Source organism: Talpa occidentalis, unplaced genomic scaffold (genome assembly GCF_014898055.3).
Source record: "Talpa occidentalis isolate TD23 unplaced genomic scaffold, MPIMG_talOcc4v2.1 talOcc4.7, whole genome shotgun sequence".
Lineage (NCBI taxonomy): Eukaryota > Metazoa > Chordata > Mammalia > Eulipotyphla > Talpidae > Talpa > Talpa occidentalis.
In genome coordinates, this window is record NW_023605083.1 from 76,716,798 (window position 1) to 76,742,331 (window position 25,534).

The 25,534-nt window shown below is 42.5% G+C and overlaps 1 protein-coding gene and 2 long non-coding RNA genes across 3 annotated transcripts in view; all 3 read right to left on the reverse strand.

Annotated features, from left to right (window-relative positions):
• Nucleotides 1-1,699: 1,699 nt before the first annotated feature.
• On the reverse strand, nt 1,700-7,455 carry LOC119232310 (spermatogenesis-associated protein 31E1-like). Its single transcript, XM_037494297.2, has 4 exons — nt 7,244-7,455; nt 6,488-6,545; nt 5,903-5,963; nt 1,700-5,618 (listed from the first exon to the last, which is right to left on the reverse strand). The coding sequence occupies exons 1-4, from the start codon at nt 7,427-7,429 to the stop codon at nt 1,742-1,744; spliced, it is 4,182 nt and encodes a 1,393-aa protein (XP_037350194.1). The 5' UTR covers nt 7,430-7,455; the 3' UTR covers nt 1,700-1,741.
• A 5,886-nt stretch (nt 7,456-13,341) lies between these two features.
• Nucleotides 13,342-15,436, reverse strand: LOC129144838 (uncharacterized). The gene is made up of 3 exons (XR_008549553.1): nt 15,266-15,436; nt 13,775-13,876; nt 13,342-13,414 (listed from the first exon to the last, which is right to left on the reverse strand). It is a non-coding gene; the product is annotated as an uncharacterized LOC129144838 (long non-coding RNA).
• Nucleotides 15,437-15,867: 431 nt separating this feature from the next.
• The window catches only part of LOC129144836 (uncharacterized), a 37,804-nt gene continuing 28,137 nt past the window's right edge, over nt 15,868-25,534 (reverse strand). Inside the window, exons 2-3 of the long non-coding RNA XR_008549551.1 lie at nt 16,206-16,355; nt 15,868-15,949 (exon numbers count right to left, since the gene is read on the reverse strand). This is a non-coding gene — a long non-coding RNA (uncharacterized LOC129144836). The remainder of the gene's footprint in view (nt 15,950-16,205; nt 16,356-25,534) is intronic.

Genomic DNA, 25,534 nt, shown 5'->3' on the forward strand with positions numbered 1-25,534 from the left:
AGGAACAAAATAGTAAACATGCTTTCAGGGGCACTGCTCCTGCTACTCCTCCTGCACTGCCTGTTTGCTGTTTCAGATCCATTCAGAGACCTGTCCCTGGGTGGCTGTGCAGACTCTTAGGAATAGATGTGTGGCCTCGATCTCAGGTCATCTGGGCCCCAATGGGGCCCCAATAGGGCCTGCCTCTGTGTGCACTGTGGATCAGCTTTAGGTCTCCGTGCTGAGATCTCTGATCTCTAAAATACGTTTCTGAGGTTTCTGTCAGGGGTCTCAGTATGGGTCTGTCAGGAATCTCTGCCCTAGGAGGGGCCCAGATGCAGGCTTCAGGGAGAAAGTGGCTAGAGTTGGTCTGTGTCCTATCTGTCTGGTATCCTGGGTCCAGGTCCCAGGAGAGGGTCACTGACGGGTGCTGGGGGCAGGTGACTCCCCTCATGGAATTAGGAATCTCCTGGAGGGGACCCCAACTAGGGAGTGATACCCCTAGGTGGGGCCACTGCCCTGTGCATGTAATACTGCAGGGATGTTCTATGTGTTTCCAGTATCCAGGTGCACAGGCAGTTAGGAGGCAGCTGGGCCAGTGTAGCAGCAGCATAGAGTCATCCTCACCTGCACCCATTTGGACAGGTGCTTCAGGCCTGTTGTAACAGGTCCTGTCCGGGGGTATCTTTCTACACTAGTCTCTGAAGCAAGCTGATTGGAAGCCCAGAGAGACATGCCAAGGGATCCCAGGCCAGTCCCTCAGCCACTGAGGCCACTCCTGTCCTCTGGGAGCCATGTTAAGTGGTGGTGAACCCTGTGAGTCCCTCCTAAGCTCCCCAGTCTCTTTCAGACTTCTTAAATTTCCTTTCAGAATGATGTGAACCTTCGCTGCTTGAGCGCTTTGCTCCTCTGGGAACCTAACGCCTCTGAGGAGCTGCAGGTGGCTCGCCTGTTCTGGGCTATGGTGATGGCCTGTGTGGGGACCCGGAGAGGCCATCCAGTCACTGAACCCTAATGTCTCCTTCCCACTCTGCTTGCAGCAGGCAATGGAATGAGGGCTAGGTCACCCGACTGTTTCTGGGCCATCCTGGGCTACTTTGCACCTGCCCACACCACCCACTCTGTTCACACAGAGGGCTACAGGGCATAGTCTTGCCCCTGCTCCATTGCCCAGGAGGGTCTATCCCTCCTCTGGGGCAGGTGGACATGGTCCTCAGCACCTCTCCACACTCCCACCACACCCCCGCCTCAAACCCCCATCCTTGTCATCAGGGAGAGAAGGGGCCCTGGCCAGGTGTCATCTATGCTCACAGAGACACAGGGGCAGATTCTTCCCACTTCTGAACTTGGGGCCAGCACCCCCAACTGCATGCAGCCATCTCCTACACTTGTCGAGGCCTGAGAATTTCAGCCTCTGCACACCCATCCCCTAGAAGAGTTGAAGCAGGGAGAAAGCAGGAAACAATGGCTGAGTCAGGACCTAGCCTGGGTTTTAAGACATCTTGTTCATCTTGGCAAGTTCTGCTTTCCTTATGTTTTTCAGTAGGGTGATGTGAAATCCTAGGGTGCATCAAGGGCCCAGGGTGAGGACAGGTATGTCACATGGCATTCAACCTCCCTCCATGGTGCCATCCTTATTGAAATCAAAGCAGGGCCTCAGAAGAGGGAAATTGACCCCTACTCTGCCCGCCAAAAAGGCACAGATCACATAATATGAGAACATACATATATTTTATGAAATAAATGTCCTGATAAAAGGTCACTAGCACAGAGAAGATGTACAATTATGAGGAAAGAAAGATTTCCGCCTGTACTGAACATTTTCTTGAATTGTTTTCCTGTCGGTAAAGACAGGAGAAGCACGTGCTGGTGGTCCAGACAAGACACGGTTCACAAGCCGGATTGTTGGGGAATGGTGAATGTGGTCACAGGGCCCTGCCTCCCTTGGCCTGTGCTGGCCAGGTCTAGCTGGAGACCCTTGCTCTCTGGGTGACAAGACCCTGTGTCTCACTGCCCCTTTTCTGATAGGACAACTGTGTCCCTGGGGTGTTGCTTGATGACTACATGTTGTGTCTCTCATCACTCTTTGTTGCGCTGGGAGGGTGAGAGTGCTGTGGCAGCAGGAATGCCGACCTACTGCGACCTGACGTTGTTCTTTGTCTTGCTTTACCTCTGAAGCTCGAATTCCTTGGGATAGTCCCAATTTCTCCACCAGAATGTGTCCCACAGCTGCTGCAATCATTTGCACTTCCATAGCTCTGTGTGTTGTCAACCTTCTTTTGATTCCCTCCTGGCTCTGGCCAGTGGCTGGTGCAGGCTTGGCTTTTTGAAGGTGCTCTTCCTGCCCTTTGTCTTTTTTATTGCGTTTCTGACACTCCAGAAAGTGCCGCATTCTTTTTCGAAGGTAGCTTTCTGGAGAAATTAATTCCTTTTCTGGCAAGAGGGTTTTGCTCCCCTGGATTTTTTCCGTTTCCCCGACCTGAGCAGGGTGGCTTATCTCATTGGTTTGGGAAGTCCTCTCTTCTGGAGAATGTTTTTCCTGCTTTGTTGATTTGGGCTTGCTGTCCTTCTCTTCCTCATCAATTGGGCTAAGGACATCCTCCCTTTCATCAGTTGGGGTGTCATCATGCACTGTCTCACCAGTTGAGGTCTGTGTCTTCCTTTCATCCTCGCCCTTAACTTTTGGTATTGTTGGCTCCTGATGCTCCTGGCTGCCTTGTCCTCTCTGTGCAGAGTCTAATGTCTCCTGAGGTGCTGGTGTGTCTCCACTACCATTTTCTTCCTGGATATCACACAGTGACTTTGCAGAGGACAAGGTATTTGCAGCAAGAAGCACATTTGTGCGAGAGTCTGGGAGGAGCACGGTGGTGGTACAGCCTGGGAGGAGCACACCTGTGCCGTAATCTAGTAGGAGCCCCTCAGTGCAGGAGTCTTTAGGGAGAACTTCAGTGGCATGGACTTGAGGCTGTTTCTCTGAAACAACTTTCCCTGGGATCTCAAACTTACTGGCAGTCACTGTTTTAAGGTGTGGCTCTTTTGGATTTGGGGTATTACATGCAATAGGTGATAAGATGGTATTACTGGACCTGGAAGACGGTGAATTCTTCACATTCACATCACCAGTTGGGGCGCTGTCTGGCTCGCTGGGGCCTAAGTTGACTTCCCAGGCAGGGGCTTCCTTGGTCTCCATCAACTTCAAGTCTTCTTTGACCTTCGTAGATTTGGCCTCTAAGTTCCTCTTCAGTGCTGCTATCTTCTGGGGCAGTTCTTGTGTGATTGGATCCCCGGTCTCCTCGTTCAGTTTATTTGTAGTCATTTCTGTACTTGGAGTGGGCGCTGGGTTTCCCATCTCAGCCTCCAGCACAGTCTCGCTCTGCCCAGAACTGCTAACGGGGCTGGGGACTGATGTCTTAATGGGCGGCCTGTTCTCTTCTCCAGTCAGAAGAACCTTTGACAGACCTTGGTCGTGGTCAGGTGGGGTCCCTCCCAGGGCTTTCTGGGTTTCTTCTCTCACAGAGGAGGGAGAAGAGGAGGGGCTCACCGGAATGGGGGTGGAAACTGACTCTTTAGTTAAAACCTTTTCTTCCAGACAGGCCTGAGGAGGTTTTCCCAAGGAGTTAGCCAAATTGTCTTTAGACTGTGTCCGTGATTCACAAGTGACTATGTTGGGGGAGCCAGGCCTTGGAACGGACATTGGTTTAGCCTCATATTCCTTGATATGCATGGCCTCAAAGGGCTGGGGGTAAGAGCCCCATTTCTGCCTTACCCGAAACCTGATCATATGTGCTTCCAGCTCCTGTCGAGCACGTGGACTGAGGAAAGGAAGCTTGTGGGAGGTGTTCAGGCAGCTTGCCCGACCCTTCAAGGGTGCTAGCTTTATGGGGTCCCTCTCAGTGTTGTGTGTGGATGAAGCCAGGTTGGCGGCAAGCCAGGATCTACGCACACTGACCGGGATCAAACCCTCGGTGACCTGCCCTCGCTTCTTGCCCAAATGGGCTTTCAAGACTTTTTCTAACTGTTTCCCCTCTGGGCCCCTGGATGAGCAACTTCCTAAGCTACTGATGAACGGCCTCGCTGGGTGTCTTTGCAGCTCCTCAGAGATAAGTAGCAAAACTTTCACTATGAAATTAACCAAGCCTTTGCTTTCGTCTTTGGAGATCCTCCTCAGACTCAGACCTAGACCCTTGTTTAATTTCTTGTTTTGTAGGATCCTAAGTCGATTCTTCCTGTAGGACTTCCTGGGGAAACTGCAACTTATCTCCTGTGCAGCCCAACAATTTTTGTATGACGACATGGGTGACAATGAGGGCTGCTGGCTGCCCAGGGCGGGGAACTCCCCTGGGAGTTGTCCCTGAGGCTGCATTGATTCCACAGCCTGGAATCTGTGGGGCAGGCCATCCTGATGGTCACCTCTGAGCAGCCACTCCTGGAGATGTGATGCCTGGCGATTTCCCCTGACAAGATCCCCGTGAGGGACACACACTGCACTGTGGGCCTGGAAGGCGTAGCTGTCCTCAGAAAGCCTGGGAGGGACTTGACTAAACAGTTGTTCAGAGTTTTGTACCTCAGGGGATAAAGACATTCTTTGTAGCTGTGTCTGCCACACGGACCATTCCTGACACTGAATGTCAGTTGGGATAAAGGCTTGTGCCTTGCTCTGGTCTGTAGGACTAGATACCCCACAGTACCTAATCTGTGGCTGAATTGGGTGATGGGGTATATGATGGGTCTGATCCTGAGACAAAGATCGGGGCTGGGATTGGAGGAAGTTTCCAGCCAAAGTTTGTATCTGGACCCCAGGGTGAGGTCTGAATACGGCCTGGGAAAGATTCGAAGGCGTGATGGGCTGATTGGTATGTGGAAAGCAATTAGAATTTCCATTGAATAAAATAAAGGAAGCCTGGGGTTGAGATGTGCTACCCATGAGCAAGGCCACCAGGGACTCACTGTGCAGGGAGGGAAGACCCCAGCAACTGCATTTCTGATGTAAATAGTCCCCTATGTCTTGCATATAAGAGAGATGCTGATGATTGGACAATTGCTCCACTTTTTCTTCCTTGTTTTGGAGGAGTGGGGAGAATGTAATGTCCTCCAAAAAATTCAGGTGGTAAACTGAGCTTTTTTGTTTTTGAAATGACCCATGATTTTCTTTCCAAATACTCAGTTGTGCTCTTTTGCTAATTAAAATTTCCAGCAGCCTCTGAACGTCAGGGTCTATAAATGAGGGTCTACCAATCTCTACATGAGTGCTTGTTGGGCCTCCCCAGAAGGAGGTCCCTGACAGATGTTGGGGCAGGTGCTGCGGCTGGGGCTTGCATCTGGAGGAGGCGGGGAAGAACAAGGCCTTGGTAGTTGCCCACCACCAGGACCACAGCCAAAAGGGATAGTTGGTAAGGCCCAACCCTGCCATGGCTGGCATTGGAGATGCCACACAGGAGTTCCCTTTGTCACCTGGAGGTGAGCTCTTTAGGATGGCGTCCAGTGGGATTTTCATTGAAATGAATTTATCTTCTTTATGGTTCACTGACCTGGTGGTGGTCACGGCAGGAGCAGGATCTTTTAAACATGACCTATGGGCTCCGGCAGGTGCTGCTTTGGTGTCTTGAAATTCGCCCTTGTCAGGATGCTTCTCCAGGTGACTGCAGGACACAGGAGGCACAAGTTGCAGGTAGGAGTAGAGGGGCCTATAGGACTGGTCAGGCCAGATAACCTGTGGCCCCTGTAGCCTCTACTGTCCCCGTGCTGACTCATAATGCTCTTGCTGTCCTCACCCCAGTCCCCCACCCTCCACCTACCTCAGGACTTTAGCCACACCCCAGCCCCAGATCCCCCCCCACCCCCCACCCCGGTCTACTCTAAGTTGCCTGTGGTCCCAGGGTCATACCACAGGTTCTGAGAGGACACATAAGGGAAGAATCTGTACCTCTGTAGAAGTAAAACCAGGTTTTTAGCTTCCTCCAGTTCTTTCAGGCATTCTTTATAAGCTGTAAGTCAAGATGCTGGGTCACATTGTGAAGGAAGGACCCAGGGAGTCTGACAGGAGGCTGAGAACCACATACTCCAGACCACCTTTGGGGGATTTGACTCTAGAATCCAAGGTCACCTGATGCCTGACCATGATGGCAAGACTTATTATGGGGGCCCTTGTCATTTGAAAAGTTATTTTGATCCTGAGGCCTTGTCACTGCTCTGTGGGGCAGAATGGGCAGGGCCTCCCAGAGGAATCTGAGCAGGTTAAACAACCTGACTCCAGCTATTTGGCGACCCACCTCCCATGCCCGACCCCGCTGGTTCACTCCCGCTGTATGTCTCTGCCGACAACACACATTTCCGGGCTCATCTTGGCTTCCTCTGAGCTTTGAAATCTGGGAGGTATCAGGGTTCTGTCTCCTTCAAGGAGACTCTGTTTTCTGAGGACTGAGCTCTGACAACCTTGGAACTGGGAGCTGCCACTCAGGGACAGGAGAGAAGGGGTAAATCTCGGTCAGGTTAACCTCCAGCCTCTCACCTTTCCAAATTTGGTATTTCTTTCTGCTCCTCTTCCTCGCCTTCCACTGCATTTGTGGCTGAGACATGAGGAAATAAAAAAGGAACTGTCACCCTTTTCTCCCTGTCCTCCCTCGAGACCAGCCGCAGACTTTCAGTGCTCACGCATGACTTTTGCCTTTAAACCAATGAAGCTTGTGGTTTCCTTTCCTTCTACTCATTTCTAAAATGCCTTGACATATTTTCTGTCTTCCATGAAGATCACGGGAAAGGATTCCTTGCCATTCAAGACACACAAATCCTCAGGTCTCGAGGTGCTGAGCTCCATCAGGTCAGGTAGGACCTGCTTCCTGGGACCGGCACCCTACCCCATCATGGCCAGAGGCTCCAGGGTCTCTGTACAACCCCCCATCAACCTCAGCAGAGGAGAAGCTGCCCCACATGCTGAACACAGCAAGGCACCTGGGGTACATTGCTTGGGACCCCGGGCTCCCCCAGAGGTCACCCCTCTCAGGCACCCTGTCCTTGGACGCCATTTGGGACTTTGTCTGGAGCCTCTATTGACCCGTCCCCTTGTCTGAGATCTTTGGTTAGAAATCCTAGTGCCCACTCTCACCCCTGCTGGCCTGGCTTGTCTCCAGGATCATGAGGTTCTATTCTTTCCTGAGAAAAGATGATCTGTTCTCTCCCCTCCACAAGTCTCTCTCATGATTTGGAAAAGTGGAAATAATAGAAAAGAGAATTTTGTGGCATTGGGTCTGGCCCAAGGGCTTCTTACCTTCCTGGTGTTTCTGTCTTTCCTAGGCAGTGGGAAGGATGGAATACTGTTGAGGAAGCGAAGTATCACGATATAGAGCCCCAGTCCGCAAAGGAAGCCTAAGATGATATCAGACTCCCAAGATAAAGAGCAGGAGCTCAGCCAATTGGCAATAATGCTTTCCAGAGAGAAGAGAAAATTCTCCATGATCTGAATCGCACAGCTGCTCTTGAGCAACTGAGCACTGGGAGGAACTCAGGGACTTAAATGTCAGCTCCGCATCACAGAGGTGACCTTGTCACAAAGGACTCCTGACTGCAGGGGAGGGGCCAGGAGAGGAGCAGGCAGCACCAGGGCCCCTCCCCCAGGGCCTCCCAGACCTTAATTTTTTCTTCACTACATCCAGTTTAGATCTATTACTTGGTTCCTGTTATCTCTTGGAGACTTCGACTTGAACCCATCAATTTCACAGCCTTTAAAATTCTTAGCTTTCATGGGAATTCTGGCTCTTTCTGGGAGAGTTTTTCCTTCAGAATCTCCTCTGTCTTCATCTCCATTTTTCATGCTCCATTTTTTTCTACTCTTAGCAAATTTAATTTGTACATTATAGTATTATCCACTATAATCACCATGTTATACATTATATCCTCTGATTATCTTCATCTTAAAACTCAGAGTTTATACACTTTTACTACACTCTTCCTATTTCCCTCACCTTTTGCCTTCTAGATCACTTAATCTTCTCTTTTTCTTTTTTTTTTTTTTTAAGATTTATTTATTTATTTATACAAGCACTAGGTACAGTCAGAAGCGCGGGAGGGTGAGAGAATTCACCAGAGCCAGAGCGGGGAGCAGAGCAGGCAGAAGGACCGAAGTACACTGCTGAGGGGAGCAGCGGGCGGCAGGAGAGGTCCGCGCGCCATGTGGGACCCTCCTCCAGTGGCCGGGGAGCAGCCGGGGATCCAACTGGTGCTACAGAGGCTGCGGGCAGCTTCGCAACCCAGCGCTCAACCGCTGCGCCACTGGGGAGGCTCTCTTCTCCTGTTTTTCTCTGAGTTCATCTGTATTTGATTCCACATATAAGTGATACATTACAGTGTTTGACATTTTCTCCCTGGCTTATTTTACCTAGCATAAATAAATAAAACTTTATAGATTCTTCCATGTGGTTGATAACCTCAGCTCCATCATCAGCCCACTAATAGGGCTTTATGTTTATTTTTAATTTTTGTTATTTGAGTTATTGTTTCCATCAGTTATTGTTTCACATCTTCACTCAGAATGACTGACAAAAATTCAAACTGACTTATTACTTAAAATTTGCAAAGATAAATAAGTATAATAGAAGTATAAATAAATGAAAATCAACTGATGTTTTGTTAGTGGCATTTATTTCCTTGTGATATGTTCTTCACACACACTCACACAGACATGCACACACATATATATACTTATACATACACATTTTGACAGACCCACTCTCTATTTTCAATCCATGAATTAAGCATTTCCTCCTTTTATTGTCTTGACCCCATTTATTTTTAGTTTTCCCCAAATAGTCTTCATTCTCCAGAATTTAGAATTTTCAACTTTACACCTTGAAGCCAGGAATGGATTAAGGTGAAGTTAAAGTACTGATCTTTAAGAGAATATACTGGCGCCAGGGAATCAAGACCTGGGTTTGAGTCTAGTCTTAGGCAGCCGTATCTGATATCCTTAGTGTTTTATACATATCCTCTTTTTTGGAGTATGTCTTGCTCTGTCCCTTCTGTCCCCACTAGACCTATGGAGCCCAAGGCTCTCCTGCACCTTCAGGAGAGGGTTCTTTGAAACATGTTGACCAACTTATTAAAGGATACGTTAAGGATACTCATGAACAGTCAGATGATGAGACACATTGAGTGGGGTCTGGGAGGGCCCCAGGCCTCCCTTTTGTCCCCGTGGGGCTGGGGGTGTCACCCTCCCAGTGTGGATGTTTTCATCAACCTCTGAGCTCTTCCAGTTTTCCTTCTGAAGGTTTGCTCAGAGGTATGATCAATTATTAACTATTTTCAGTCCTTCTCCCTTCTCAAAAGAATGAGGGTTGAGGCTGAAAATTTCAAATTTGTATCATTGCCTGATTTTCCTTGAGATCAGTTTCCATCCATGAGCCTATTCAGAGTCTCATTAGAACAAAAGAAGCTCCTATTGCTCTTTCCCTTAGGAATTTTCAAGGATCTTAAGAGTTCTGTGTCAGGGTCAGAGTCAAAGAAAAATTACAGAATAAGAGATGCTGCTTATAATTAGGAAATTATAAGGATTTCAGGAACTCTGTGCCAGAAACTGAGGGTGCAAACTTATATATCTATTTCAGGAGCCATCAACATGCTCGGCTCCTCCTTCAGATTTAATTAATCTAGAAAACCATTGGGAAAAAAAGACATCATTTCTGGATTACAAATGATTGTTTCCATAAACCCTTTGGCACACACAATTCTTAGCTATTGTGTTTTATAGTTATTACACAGTTACATATACACACACTTATAGAAAGATAATCTTTTATACCAAGAAAATAATCTTAGTGATACCAAGAGTGTCTTGTGTAAGTTGTTGTTATTACTCTTCACTGGTAAATTTACTTCCAATTTAAGCATATTTTTGATTATGGAAGAATTTGCCCCATTGTTAACTCTCTTTGTGGTCACCAAAATTATGTTTAGTGTCTTCTTCAACATATAAAACAACTTTATACCTAATAAGACTGGAGTTGGGACTGAAACTGCCATCTGCTACTGTAGTGCCTTATATCATCAAATGATGCAGGACAAATTAAGAAACACATGAAAGCATATCAAGAAAGGTGGTGGGATAACAGGAAACTTTTATTTACTTTATTTTTAAAAAGACATAAGGCATTTATGAAGTGGCAGGTATGGTTCTAAGTACTTTTAAAATATTGACTATTTAATAATTCAAATATGGCATAATGAGACTCTGTGAGCTGAAACTAAACAATCATCACAGCCTGTTTGAATATAGAATTACTGTTAGCTCTGCATTTTGTCCAAGAATTCTTAGCTCAAATTCCCAGTGCATTACTTTCACCACAACAGTATGTGTGCCCATCCCTTCTGAAGCTGCTGAGCATTTACTCCACTGTTTCAGTTCTCCTCATGACACCTTCCCAATAGTTCTGTAACATCTTTTTTTTTTTTAAGATTTATTTATTTACGCATACAAGAACTGGGGTATAGAGGTGGGGGTGGGTGAGAGGATTCACCAGAGACAGAGGGGAACAGAACAGATGGATTGACTGAAACACACTGCTTAGGGGAACAGTGGGCAAATCAGGAGAGGTCTGCTGCGCCATGTGGGTAACTCCTTGGCCGGGTATCCAACTTCTGCTGCAGTGGCTTCAAATATCTTCATAGCTTGTGTCTTAATCCCTTGGGCCACCAGGGAGGCCCGAGTTCTGTAACATCTTTTTTTTTTTTTTTTTAAAGGTTTATTTATTTATTTATACAAGCACTGGGTACAGTCAGAAGCATGGGAGGGTGAGAGAATTCACCAGAGCCAGAGCAGAGCAGAACAGGCAGACTGACGAAGCACACTGCTGAGGGGAGAAGCGGGCACGGCAGGAGAGGTCTGCGCACCATGTGGACCCTTGTTGGTGGCCGGGGATGGAGCTGGCACTACAGAGGCTGCCGGCAGTCTCACAGCCCAGCACTCAATCGCTGCGCCACCAGTGAGGCCCTAATTCTGTAACATCTTAATGATGATTCAAATCCTAGTTCCATAAAAGTCTCCTTGAAGAAATTTCAGAGAACCTTGCAAAACAGATTTCCCCAAGTGCATCATTCCATTTCTATTAAACTACTAATAAGCAGTTGCTTCATAGCACAATCATCTGTGGAGATGTGAGACTTTTCTCCTAGATAGCAAATTTTTGGAGAACATGAACTATTTTGGACAGGTTCAAGTGAAACGATCTGAGATTCTATGGGTGCTACCATACACTTCTAGACAAGACCTATGTGGGTTTTGAGCCTGGTGATTTTTTTTTTCATTATAGTTTTAATTTAATTAAATTTTTTATAAATAATTTGTATTAATTTTAATTGTGGTAATATCATATGCCCTCATCAGGTATTGACTCACCCATAGTCTGGTGAGGTATCCAAAGTCAGAGGTCCAGTTTGTGGTTTCTCTCCTTTTGAATCACATAATCTCCTGACTTTTTATAAAGTCTCTGTTATTTATGTTGCATAGATCAAAAAATTTGACCTGATATTTCTTATATTAAAAGGAAGATCTTCCAGTAAGCCTGTAAGCAGATATCAAGTTCTAAAATATACCTAGTAAGCAAAAAGAATCTTTGGATTAAATAAGGGAAAACCATGACGTTTTCATTAATATATCACAATATACAAATTTTTAGCCTTCATTTTTATAGCAAAGTACTGGCTTGAGGAAATAAATTTATTAATTTTCCTCATTTATGAACTGCAAATGATGTGAAATATCATAGGATCTGAAAACAATGTATGTGTACACGTCAAAAACAAATCTTCTCATCTTCACTCTGCTCTGTTTTGTATATGATCTGTTTATGAATTGTGCATCTATCTACATTCAGGAGATTGGGCTGGTCCCGAAATGAAAGGCTCCTGGTCCCCTTAACAGCTGTTTCATGACCTCCACCATCATGTTCCAGTTTCCCCTTGACTTTGGTCTCAGCATTCTCTGCTGTGAAGGACAATACTAATGTCTGGACTGTGATTGTGGTAAATTCCAGTAAAGTGGGAGGAATAAAAGAGAATGAAATATTTTAGGGAAAAGTGAATGCACGCAAGTCATTAAAGTGTGAAAAGAAGGTCGTTTAAGCATTCAAAAATATCTGTCATTATTATACATTATATTACCAAAAGAAAGGAGAAAAATCTGATGATTACCTTAGTAGATGCAGAAAACAAATTTGCCACAATTTAACATCTTAAATGATTTATTCTCCTATTCTATCATATTCTTGACAATCCTATTTTCTAAGGAAAGGTTTAAGAAAATAGGTCTTCAAATCTGGGCATTACAAGGATGCTAGTCATCAGTATTTCTCTCAGATACAGCACAGGCCCCCACATTATTGCTAGGAAAACACAAACTTAAGCAATAGCACTCTGGCAGCCTGTAGCTCTCCTGTCTGGTGGGTTCATCCCATAGGTTTGGAGTTGCTTACAAAGAAGAAGCTGCCTTCTGGGATTTGCAGACTAGTGAGGGGACCTGTTCCCCCAAGTGGGGACACTAGATAAGAGTGTGATCAGTGAGCTCCGGTTCTCACACTCAAGTCCTGGGACTCTCAGGCCCTTACTGCCAGATGCTCAGGACAGTTCTTCCATCACCCCACCCTTGTGCATGTTGAAGGAGTGGGTCAGCCTCCCTAGCGCAGAGAAAGCTGGGTGATGGCATGTGTTTTAAAAGGCAATCATTATGAAAACTCTTTCACAAAACCCAATTCAACTAAAATAGTGTGTAGAGAACCACCCCTGGTTTTAATTAAAGACCCCTCCGAAAAAATTCAGTAACAATGCATTGAATTATTTATTTAAATATATTATTTCCGGGCCTCCCTGGTGATGCAAGGGGTTAAGATGCAACCTATGAAGCTAACCGTAGCCACTGCAGCAAGAGCTCGATCCCTGGCCAGGGAGAAACACATGTGGTGCAGCAGACCTCCTCTGAATCGCCTGCTGCTCCCCTCTGCAGTGTATTTCAGTCAATGTCTGCCTGTTCTGTTCCCCACTCTGTCTCTGGTGAATCCTCTTACCCCCTTCCCCACACCTCTGGTCTATACCCCAGCTCTTGTATGCATAAAAATAAAATAAATCTTTAAAAAATATTATTTCTACCTCAATAATAAAGTAAACATAACCATTGAAAGTTCCTGCTGCTCAGATTTTAGGATGAGTTTCAAAAAAATTCCCTTTGTCTCCTATTGAATCATTTTTTTTTTTCAGTAAGATCTGGTGGCTCATTAATATATTGTACCTTTTATTTCTTCTCTTTTGAATTCTAGTGATTCTGGTGTCATCATTTAATGTTGTGTTAACATTCAACTGAGAAAGTTAAATTCTCTGTTCTTTGACAAAATTACTTATCAATTCAAATGGTCTACAGGTCATCCAGTTCATTCAGGTAACCTGCTCCAGGGGTTTTCTGGAGAGGAAGATGAAAGGGCAATTTAGAGTTTAAATGTCATTGGTGTTCTGCCAGAATAAATTTCATAGTGCTTTATCACCCAAGATGGTGCATTTTGACACTAATACCTCAGTATCAGATGGATTAGGTAAGGGTTTTTTTTTCCCTAAGTAACTGTTCAAATCTATGATATGCTATTATGTTTACTCTGTCTGACCCATTTCAACTTTTAAACTTCTTTGTGTACTAAATGCGTGTTGCATTACTTTCTAAGATCCTGGGAGGTATGCCTGCTTTAGGAACCTTTATTTTTCATTGCCATGATATTACTGCTGCACCTCTGTGAGGTCTGATTGATGGTGTGTTGCATGAACTTACCCCTGACTTGTTTATTACACTTTATGGGAGTAATGTGAGCTTTCAGTTTCAGATAATTTACTGTGTTCTCCACGGAGGACAAAGCAGAGTGTGAGCATAGTGCTGTAAGGGAAAAAAAAAAAAAGCTAAAATAAAATCCATGATTGATAGAATGGATGTAAAATCAGCTAGAATCACGGTTCGCATGTGTGTAACAGGTGCTGTCAAATGAGCTGCAAATGGAAATGATGCAAAGAGAGAACAAAGAGAGAAAGGAAATGACGCTGAGATGATTTTTCTATTTTTATTTCCTTTCAAGTCACCAGCCTGGGTTAAAAGACTTCAAAGCAGATAGAACAAGTGAGTCAGAATTACAATGTAATTATACATCCACTATTCTCATGTGAGCTCTTGGATCATGTTTTACCAAAGGGTTTTAAGTCATTTTATGGATAAATGGAAAGGTGATTCTGACCAATATCAAACTTTAACAAATGACTTCAGAGATGTAAGAGGTGGAAAGAATATTGCTGAAAATTAATGACTTTTCTTGAACCATCAGAGAATGGAGGTTACAAGACAACCAACCAGTATGAAATCTAGGGAGTGACAGACACCCACAAAGAGAGATAGGAACCCTGCATTTCTTTCCTAGGACATACAGAGACTGATTAAGTTACGAGTCCAAACAAAGATGAAAGCAGAAAATTTTAACAAATTGAGCAACAAAACAAACAACTGAGTATTGGGTTATAACCCAAATAGAATAAATGTTCATGAAGTCATACTGTTATGAGTAATTTATTGGCAACAAAAGTAAACTATAGAAATCAGAAGTTAGAAAATTACAATAAATGATAGAGATATTTCTGTCTCCAATAGGTTAAGTTTAGCTGGTGCCGTCTGATAGAGAGCTGAGAGAGAAAAATAGAAACTTTACAGAGGAGAAACCTGGCAGACCTCCCTAAGCCACTTAAACCAATGGATCAAGTTAACATCCTCAATAAGTCACCTTGGTATAATGTATCCAGATATGATATGTGAAAATGGCATTAACTTCTGTGCTATACTTCCCCCAAATCATAATCCTAGTCTAACCATTAGAAGATATCAGAAAAATAAGAAAACAACTGAAACACCATCAGAGATTGAAGAAGGCTAAGCTGACAGGATGACTAAATGCAATGTGTTGTCTTTTGTTGGATCCTGGAACAGAAAAAGTGTGAAAACTCATGAAATCAGAATGAAAGTCTGCAGGTTAGTTAATAGTGTGGTACCAATATTATTTTCTTAGTATTAAAAGATGCACCCTGATTACACAAGATGCTATCATCGAGGGCAGAAACTTCCAGAAGTCACGCTCCTATCCTTACCAAAAGAAAAATCTGGACAACTTGGAAACCAACGACTTTTCTTGGGCTCCTCAGAAACTGGGGTTGCAGGGCTAGCTACCACCCTGAAACATGTAAAGAGAGAAACAGCCAAGAGATAGAAGAACCAAAATGCTCTTACTTGTTCCAGGGCCATTGGACTCATACACTGGTAGAAAGACTTAATGGTAATTTGGACAATTATCGGAGGCTGAGTGTAACTGAGCGTGAGAAATTCTGAGGCCACAATCTTCAGGGCGTCCCTTCCAGGAACAGGTTGTCACGACGAAGATGGAGAAAAACGTCCTGGTGGCTCTGGAGGGGGTTCGGAGAATAGGGGTAGCAGTGAGGGGAAATGAGTCATTTTGAAACATACCCAGAGCTTCTCTATTAGAGAAACTTACTGTCCAGGAGAAAGGACTTGTCAGAGAGCAATTATGATATCAAGCAAAGGGAAATAAATTTTTGCATCCTTTTTTTCTTTTTATAAATTTCATATATATTTTACATCAGTCTTCTGGAGCTTCCATATGATCCAGCAACTGCATCCTTTGTTTCTCAAGAGAGGTAGAGTGTATAGGTAGGGGTGTCATGTCAATAAGGAATAGGGGGCCTCCCAGTGGCGCAGCGGTTGAGCGCTGGGTTGCGACCTCCGCGGCGCCAGTTCGATCCCCGGCTGCTCCCCGGCCACCGGAGGAGGGTCCCACATGGTGCGCAGACCTCTCCTGCCGCCCGCTGCTCCCCTCAGCAGTGTACCTCGGTCCTTCTGCCTGCTCTGCTCCCCGCTCTGGCTCTGGTGAATTCTCTCACCCTCCCATGCTTCTGACTGTAACCAGTGCATGTATAAACAAAAAAATAAATAAATAAATAAATAAATAAATAAATAAATAAATAAATAAAATGCCTCTATAAAAAAAAATAAAAAAAATAAGGAATAGGGCTTCAAGAAATAGATTGGGAATGCTGCCATCAGGGAAAGGAATAGGGACAGGAAGAAGAGGGAGGTTATAAGGCCATAGTCCCAAATAGAGACCCACTCAAGACAGGGACTTAGAGAAATCTTACAAAATGCTTTTCCTCACCATCACTCCAACAGGTCTCCAGTATTGCTCGAGTAGATCCCAGCCGAAGAACTGCAAGATGCAGACTCTGATGAGTGGTACATAGGGAAGTCCCAGTGTCAAGCGGGGGCACAGAACAAAAACGAAAGGAATTTGAAGCCTAGGGGACCTCTGTAAGAACATCAAACAAGGACCAACTGATAAAGATCAAAAAGTTCAATCAATGAAAAGGAGGAGATTCTGAGAAAGAATTAATAAAATTAAATATTTTGATTTTCTTATTCTTAGTTGATCTAAAAGATACTGTTTAAAATGACATTGACAATAGGGCATTAAGTGATTACAGTAACGGCAAGTTCAATTATAGTGACATCACAGGTAGGGGAGGAAGGGATTGTGAATGCTGTTATAAGGTCCAAGCACTACACAACATGTGGTGTAGTGTTATTTCGGGGGCTTAGATTCTTTAAAAATGCATAACACAAACTCTAGAGTAACCACAAAAATTTGAGAGAAATACTAATTCTCCAAGCTACAGGAAACTGGGAACTGGCTACTCTGTACTATGAAACTTTGCTGTTATTCTAAATGATTCCAAAAATAAGAAGAAGTTGATATACTTCTTAAGTATAATTGCTTAATTGTGAAAATGTCTCTTAAATAGATGAATGGTATATCTCTTGACTTCAGTTTTTAATTTTTTTAAATGAAAATAAAAACTCCTAGAAAAATGGTCACATTTAAGTCATTTTGTCCACCCCCACTCCAGATGATTCTGTCCACATCGTTCTTCATCTGGTTTAATAGTTTATTGAGTTTTTGTCATTCGAGTTCTGTACAATCCGCGTAGGTAACAGAATATGGCCACATAGGTTGAAGGATAAACATGCCTTTATTCATGTTATCAAAGACAAAAAGTGAACATGTAAGGAGACTGATTTTATTCAAGTTATTGCAATAAGAAGAGCACTTCAGAGCCAAGGACCACAGTGTCCTGCCAGGGAGCTTCTGCCCTAGACTTCCGCAGGAAGCAGTAGAAAAGGTACAGGTGGGGTTGATTTACAACTGGGCTTGTCCTGCAATTAAGGCGTGAACTAGATGAACAGGAATGTTTCTGTGTTTGGCTAGTTTCAGAAGGACAGACAATTCTAAATTCAGCTAATCCTTCATAAGACAAAGAAAAGGATGTTGAGAGTCTGTGCCTGACTTCATCAGCAGGTTTGGACAAGTGGGAAATGCTGGTGCTTTTCCTGGTCACAGGTCAACCAGGGAGCCACCTGCATGTCTTACCGAGAACTCAGAAAGTATGGCCAGAAAGTCTTATCTCAGTCATGTGGGAAAGAGTGATTCTTTGGGGTAAGGCTATTTCTGGGAACACAAAAGGGTAGAAGAATTTCATAAAGCAGAAGGATGTGCTTCCTTAACTTGTTATTTTCTGGGATCACAGAAAATAGGTAAAATTTAACATTGTCAGGCCTCACTTTTATCTACAATTAATGAATATCATTCATTGCTCAACTCAGAGACCCTGTAAATCTGAGTGGGACAAAGCAAGGTCTAAAGAATAGTCTCTTGACAGCTCTTGTTTGATTTTGCTCCTCCTTATTCACTTGAACTTTATGTTGAGAAGCAATGGCAAAGAGGAGTTGATTTAGAGTCCTCAAGATTAGGCATCTTAAAAGAGGGGTGCTAGAAATGAAATAGAGAAATGTTGTTTATCAGCAAAGGGTCTACCTGACATGCATGGATCAAATAATGAAATCAGGTTGTAGGGTAAGGAAAGTATCAGGTTTTTCTGCCCCCCACCATTAGATTAGCATGCCTGATGGCGAGCACCTGGATTTTTCTTACATTGTTATATTCAGTTGTATTGTTTAAAATCCCAATAAAACCCTGAAAAAGCCACGAAGGACTCTCCTTTACCTGTCTCTGGGTTCATAGAGAACCAGCTCTGTGTCTTCCTGGGACGACACAGGTATGTGAGAAAAGAAACTGCTTCATTTGTGAATCAGCTGGCAAGGAGGTAGGAGAGAAAGTCAAATCTACCCCTTCCTTTCAATTAGGAAAGGAAATGAAGTTATGATAGGTTCTAGGCACCAGGTTTGAGAAAAAAGGGAATTAAATTTTATTGGTTGAAAGTAGATGGGGACAGGGGCCTCCCCGGTGGCGCAGCGTTTGAGCGCTGGGTTGCGAAGATGCCTGCAGCCTCTGCAGAGCCGGTTCTATCCCCGGCTGCTCCCCGGCCACCGGGTGAGGGTCCCGCATGGTGCGCAGACCTCTCCTGCCGCCCGCTGCTCCCCTCAGCAGTGTACTTCGGTCCTTCTGCCTGCTCTGCTCCCTGCTCTGGCTCTGGTGAATTCTCTCACCCTCCCGCGCTTCTGACTGTACCCAGTGCTTGTATAAATAAATTAAAAAAAAATTAAAAAAAAAAAGAAAGTAGATGGGGACAAATAAATATGGATTTGTCCAAAGTTCATTGCTTCGTCACAGGGCAGTTCATACATGAAGATGGTTACCAGAGTTTTGGATTTCTGTCGGTGGACTCCCTCTTCTTCACCTTCACTCTCCCAGTTCCAAGTGACCTGGAAACTCAGCTCAATGTTAGTTAATTAAGACTTCAGGTTTTGCTTTGTCTATAAAAACAAGTGTAAAGGGCAGGACTGGATACAGTGCAGGTTTTCTGATCCCATGCAGACCGGGTAAAGGAGGAGTCAGAGTCCTCAGTAGTTTTGCAGGTTTTTTATTTGGGGTTCACCAGGCATATGGCAGGCAGGGGTGCTGGCTGGGGGGCTGGGAGGCTGGCAGGCCTCCCAGCCCCCAGCAAGTCCTCACTCTATCTGGGCTCTCTAGCGTTCGTTCTGCTGCTTCTCGGCTTCGGCTTCGGCTGCGGCGGCTGCTGCTGCTGGTGCTGGTGCTGCTGGTGCTGGTGCTGCTGCTGTCCCCGTGACGCAGCACTTAAAAAAGCACAGTCTTAACTCAGCTGAATCCCATCTACCTATGCCCACACCCTATTCCAGGTGCCCGCCATCAGGCATGCATTCAGGACAAGGATCCATCATCTATCCTGATGGCGGAAGGGCAGAAAAGCCTGATATTTTCTTTACCCTACAACAAGTCTCAGAAACAATGTTTAAGTAAGTTCCATTTACCTCTCTCTCTTTTGGGTTCTGAAACCAAGCTAGTGTCAGTTTCAGTTTCCCCTTGAATTGTGTACGTTCTTCAATCTTGAGGAATTTGGGGGCAATAACCACTCACTCTGGAATACTGAAAATAATTACAATTTAGAAATTGAGATACTCAGTTATTTCATTTAATCAGTTTTCACTCCTGAGATAGAACAGTCCAATTAAAGAGTTGTGTCCCATTTCTGGAGCATAATTTGGTTTCAATATTAATATAAAATGTTCTGGTTGCCTTTCTGTACCATGTGCAAATTAGAAGAAAAAAGCATATCAACTTGAAATTATGCTATGTACCTAATGAATATTATTAATTAACTCGATTAAGTGTAAGTACAGGATTTTAGGTTACCTAAAGAACAAGAAAACTATCTTCAGACTATAAATCATGAATATTATTGAAATAAGATTGACTGAAATAATGATTCGATTTGGTTAAACACAAATGTACATTTTTCATAATCTGAAACATCTGATTGATACAATGCAGTTTATTAAATCAGAAAACTTCTATAAGTTTAGGAAGAACATCCCCCAATGAGAATAAAAATGTATGTCTGTGTTATACTTAACATTAAAAAATAGCTATTTTAATTAAAATGATACTAAAGTTGATTTTTTTGGCCAAAGTTTTGCCTAAATACTGTAAACTTGAACTTTAAAAACCTTTCAGTTAGTTTCTATAAGAATTGTTTTTTAAGCCTATGAAAATATTAGAAGCTCAATCCTTAAATTCTGGGAATTTTGCAAATATTCAATTTGTATAAATATTTATCTTTAGGCCAATCAGAATAGAAGTTCCTTTGAGGAATTTTATTATTTTACTTTTTTATTGAAGTGACATTGCATTATAACGTAATATATTAAATTCACAGTTAGAAATCCAGATCTATCCTTCACCATAGTACTATTTCTCTTTCTCGATTTACCCAGTGTAGTTTCATATCATTATTCAGAGGTGGAAGATAAGTATTCATAGACATAAAAACAATCAAACAGACACAAACAAAGAGCCTTGATCCTAAAACTTCAGCCATGGTTCGGACAAAAAAGCACATCAACACAAAACTCCCTGAGTCTTCATCCTTGCCCAACTACTTGTGAAGGAGAGCCCCAAGATTTCCTTTGTCCTCTTGTGCAATCTTATGGACTTTCAGCACTTAAAAGGGAAGAATGTTGTATAGATTAGTGTTACTTCAATAATTTTTTATAGATGGGGTTGGGGAAAGAGTGTTCTACTTCTTCCATAGAATCAGAAACTAGTTACTCTGCCCTCAACTCTCGATCTGGCTCTGCCCATCTTGTCACTAATTTTTCAATACACATAACTCTCCACGGGAAACCTTCCCTGATTCTTCATCTGAAATAGCCCCGTTCCATGCTTTACCTCCTTGGACTACTTACTTTTGATGGCATTTATTACTAATTAATGCTATTTTTCCTTGTTTGCAGCCTTAATAATTAAGGAAATGAAAATTTAAATGCAATGAGATACTATTTCCCAGCCACTGAATTGGATGCATTAAACAAAGGGGGATATTATCAATTTAGATGATAATATGGATCTCCTGAATCTTTTCCTGGCTTATAGGAATGGAAATTGGTACAACTGTCAGAAAAGTTTACCATGACAGTAGGTTTGAAGTCATGTAAACCTTTAGACTCAGCAATTCTGCAGTATCTACCACAGAGAAACTCCACCTTCTGTATCTAGAATATTGTTTACAGCCTTAATAATTAATAATAATTTTATTATAAATTATAATTAATAATATTTTTATTATAAAGTAAAAAATGGGAAATACTCCCACCCAGTCAACAAGAATGGATACATTTGCTTACTGTAGTTTTATCATGGGAAAAAATAAAGTAATGATGACAGATAAGTGAAACATTTTAAGAATGAATATTTAAAACATAATATTGACCAAAAAAGCATGTTGCAAATATACACAGTATGGTTCCATTTACTTGAAGTTCACAAATATGCAAATAAAAAAAATCTTATAATGGCACATATCAAAAAAAAAAGGAACAACAAATGTTGGCGAGGATGCAGTGAAAAAGGAACTCTCCTACATTGCCGGTGGGAGTGCAAACTGGTCCAACCACTGTGGAAAGCTGTCTGGAGGTTCCTCAGTCTACAAAAAATGGAGCTACCATACGATCTGGCAATTCCACTCCTAGGGATCTATCCAAAGGACACAATAACAGTGATTCAAAAGAGCACCTGTACCCTTATGTTTATTGCAGCACTATTTACAATAGGTCAAACCTGGAAACAACTCAAATGCCCAAAAATAGATGACTGGATCAAGAAGATGTGGCATATATCCACAGTGGAATATTATTCAGCAATCAAAAAAGATAAACTCATGCCATTTGCAGCAACATGGATGGAACTAGAAAGGAATTATGCTGAGTGAAATAAGCCAGAAGGAAAAGAAAAATATCGGATGGTTTCAGTTATAACAGGAATATAGGGGAACCAAATAAGACATCAGTATAAAAAAAATAACAGTACAAAACACAACAAAGCAAAAACAATTATAAATCAGAGACATACTGCAGGGGAGGAGGAGGGAGGGGGTGAGAAGGAGGGAGGAGCACAGGGGACTGTGGTGATGGTGCATGGGTGCCTTGGGGAAGGAAATTCTCTGGGGACTCAATCTGAGGGGGTGGGGGAAAGTAAATGTTGTCTAAAAATGTAAAAAATGATAAATGTTAAAATAAAAAAAGAAAGGGGTAGGTTGTTCTTGGGCAGACTGATTATATATGGAAGTTCATTTATTTACATCCCTTACATATTTGCATAATTTACATTAGTTTACAAGTTTTAAAAGATAAACTATTAATGTCAGCAAACAGTTGGGGGAATGGACTATAAAAATAGCAACAAACAGTGAGCCCTATTTGCTAGAAAGTAAAACAGAAGATACAGAAAAAACATTCAAATGGTTGCTTTGTACCTCAGAGTCAAAGTTTCGTTACACAACACCTTAATTATTTCACTGAGATTTCCAGTTTTTGAAACAGTGGTTCTCTGCTACCTCCCTAACGCCTTGTTACAACAAGCTAGATTCAAATAAAAGTGCTTCTGACAGTTTGTAAACCTAAAATGCAACATAGAATTTTATTTCTTCTTTGACACATGCTACTTGCTTTATCTATTTATTTATTTTTATTATCACTGTGGTTGTTTCATAGTAATGGGCCTCATGCCATGCTGTGAACAACACCAACTCCCTGGGAAGCCACCTCAGAACCTGTTAGAATCAAGTGACTGACAAACAGAACCCATGATAACTGAAAGCAATAATGCATTGGATCAAACCTGTATGACTTTAGACCAGTGACAATCTGGGTTAACCCACCTTAGAGCATAAGTGCCAGTCAGGAAAGTTACCTTTAAGAAGATAAATATAACCTAATGAAGAGAATTAAGGACTAAAATTACATAATTATTGTCATAGAATTAAAAAAATAATTTGCTTTCTTACATCGTTGGTCATCCTTGTATAGTTACTGTTCCCTGTTGGCACAGCCCTCCCACACATATTCCACCTTGAACTACCAAGTCTCCCTCCTTGGCTCAGACCACTCCAACTCTTCCCTCGCTGCACTTTCTAGACCCATGGTAATCCCAGAGCTGTGGTATTTTCCTGTAATCTTGTCCTTTTTTAGGAACCTTGTCTTTTTCCTGGGAGAGGGCATGGGCTCCTGGATCACAGACCATTAACAGAAATTTAAATATTGTTTTCATACATACAGATTTTTTTTGTGAAATTGTAATAAAAAGATTCCTGAATTTTCATGTGGACAGCATGTTCATTTTTATAAAACAACTATGAAAATCATAGGTATTTATACTGAATAATCAGAATGATAGTGCTTTCCAACTGGCAATTGTATCACCCACCCACATATAAGATGAAAAAATTGATGGCCAGAGATTTGTAATTTCTTTCCAATCAGGCACTGAACTAGGACTAGAACCCAAATCCTCCTGATTCAGTGCTTGTCCTTCCTCTTTATTGGATAACTCTGAAAAGTCCTTAGGACCATGGCTAAATGATATGTTGCGTGTCATATCTTTATCTCTGTGATTAATGCTCTTATTTATGAAGATTATTCAATGATTCAGGGTGCAATTTACCATGACCTGTGAATACCTCTATATTTTTTACCCCAATCCACAAGATGGTGAACTCAGTAGTACCTTCCTCAAACTCTGAACTAAAGTGGGAGACATTCCAGGCAATACATATGTCCTGAAGTACAGAAATTCTTGACTTTCTGAGAATACCATGCTTTTATTGAATTTCCTACAATTTCATATTCTTTATGTAAGATTCTGCAAAGTAGTTTAGAAAATACTATAAAAATTTAATAAATTAAGACACTCTTGCAAGAGCTGCATACTTTTGTTAGCCTGTATTTCCTAAGTAGTCAATGTTCTTACTGCAAATCAATCATATCCTTTTGTTTTGCTATGAAATACCAATGCTATGCAAGCCCGTTGGACTCAGATAAATTCAATATTCTAACATCTATTGAATGATTTTTCTCATATATTGTGATTGACTTGCCCATCTTATGATTGACTTTTAAATAAAAACATCTATTTTTAGTTATGAGATTTAATCTTATTTAAAACTGTGTTACTGGTCTCTTCTGACAATATTCCATTAGGTAAAGAGCAAGTCATCTTATTACTATTCACTGAGAGTAGGAACTTAAGTCTTGTTCTCCAGGTCTTTCTTGACAAAAGGCCCCTACTCTTGCTCAGTGGGGGATAGGGAGACCTTGATTCCCAAAGAGTCTTCACTGATGCCACCCTGGTGGGAGAGATAGGAATGCCTAATTCCTGCACCCCATGTGGCATACCCTGACTCTAAGAAGAAACCCCAGTATCTCTGGATGGTAGTGGAAGTCCTGACTCTGAAACCACCCCACCAGGGAGGAACCAGGGAGCAATGTTCTTGCTGGGCGAAGATGGAAGTCCAGGGTTTCTGTGGTTTTCTGTGACACTTCCAGGAGGGTTGGTAATTGTCACTGCTATATTAACACTTGGTAAGGATGAAAGTTCTGACTCCATACTGAAGTTTCCTCTGAAAGCCTAGGAATAGGGGAGCAGTGTTGGTTTCTCATTATAATCTGCCTCAGGTAGAAATGTAGGCTCCCAACTGGGCCTTTGCTGATGGGAGTGAGGAATGTGCTGCCATTTTTCTGTGACGTTTGCCTACAGTAAAGCTTTTTATGGCCTAAAAGCTTTCTTTTAGGTCCATAAAGGCTTCCTTTTCTGGTCCTTTTACTAGAGAGAGTAAAATTTCACTGTGATTTTTAAATTTTTGCTTGAACCAGTTAACATATATAGGTGCTGACTTCTATAATATGAAGTATAGACATTTGAAGCAAAACAAAAAGCCCAGGAATTCCCTCTCACCTGCAAAAATATTATGTTTTACCAGACCTAGGGAAATGTTACCCAAATATTATTTACTTTTCATGATAATTTTTAACAGTGAAATGTTTACTCTGAACAGAGAGGTTTATTCCACATACCCACCACTTATTTACCACTTAATACATATTTTGGAGTTAATATTTATTTACCCAGGTACTCAAGCATTTTATAATTTATCTTCCAGATAGCACTATTTTCAATCAGGAATGTATCATTTGTTGATAGCACAGTGTTCAACATCCTGCAAGGGAGGAGGAGGGAGAGGGGTCAGAGGGAAGGAGGGAGGAGCACAGGGGACTGAGGTGATGGTGCACGGGTGCATTGGTGAAGGAAACTCTATGGGGACTACACCTGAGGGGGTTGGGGGGAAGCAAACATTGTTTAAAAATGAACAATGATGTAAAAAATAAAAAAAATTAAAAATTAAAAGAAACTGGACTGCTCTCTAACACAAATCACAAAAATTAATTCAGAATGGATTAAAGACTTGAATTTAAGGGCAGAAACCATGAAATACATAGAAGAGACATTGGCAAAACACTCCACAATATTGGTTTCAGAGATGTCTTTGGGAACTCAACTCCAATAGCAGGGGAACTGAAAGCAAAAATAAACAAATGGGACTACATCTAAAAAGCTTCTGCAGTAAGGGAAACTATCATCAACACAAAAAGACATCCTTCCAAATGGAAAAAAAAATGTTT

Excerpts from the sequence above, each read along its gene's own strand:
- LOC119232310 (XM_037494297.2), bottom strand. The coding sequence starts at position 7,429 with ATGGAGAATTTTCTCTTCTCTCTGGAAAGCATTATTGCCAATTGGCTG. Across the intron at positions 5,964-6,487 it reads GAAATACCAAATTTGGAAAG|CTTATAAAGAATGCCTGAAA; the intron begins GTGAGAGGCTGG and ends CTTGACTTACAG. Across the intron at positions 5,619-5,902 it reads CTGGTTTTACTTCTACAGAG|TCACCTGGAGAAGCATCCTG; the intron begins GTACAGATTCTT and ends TGTGTCCTGCAG.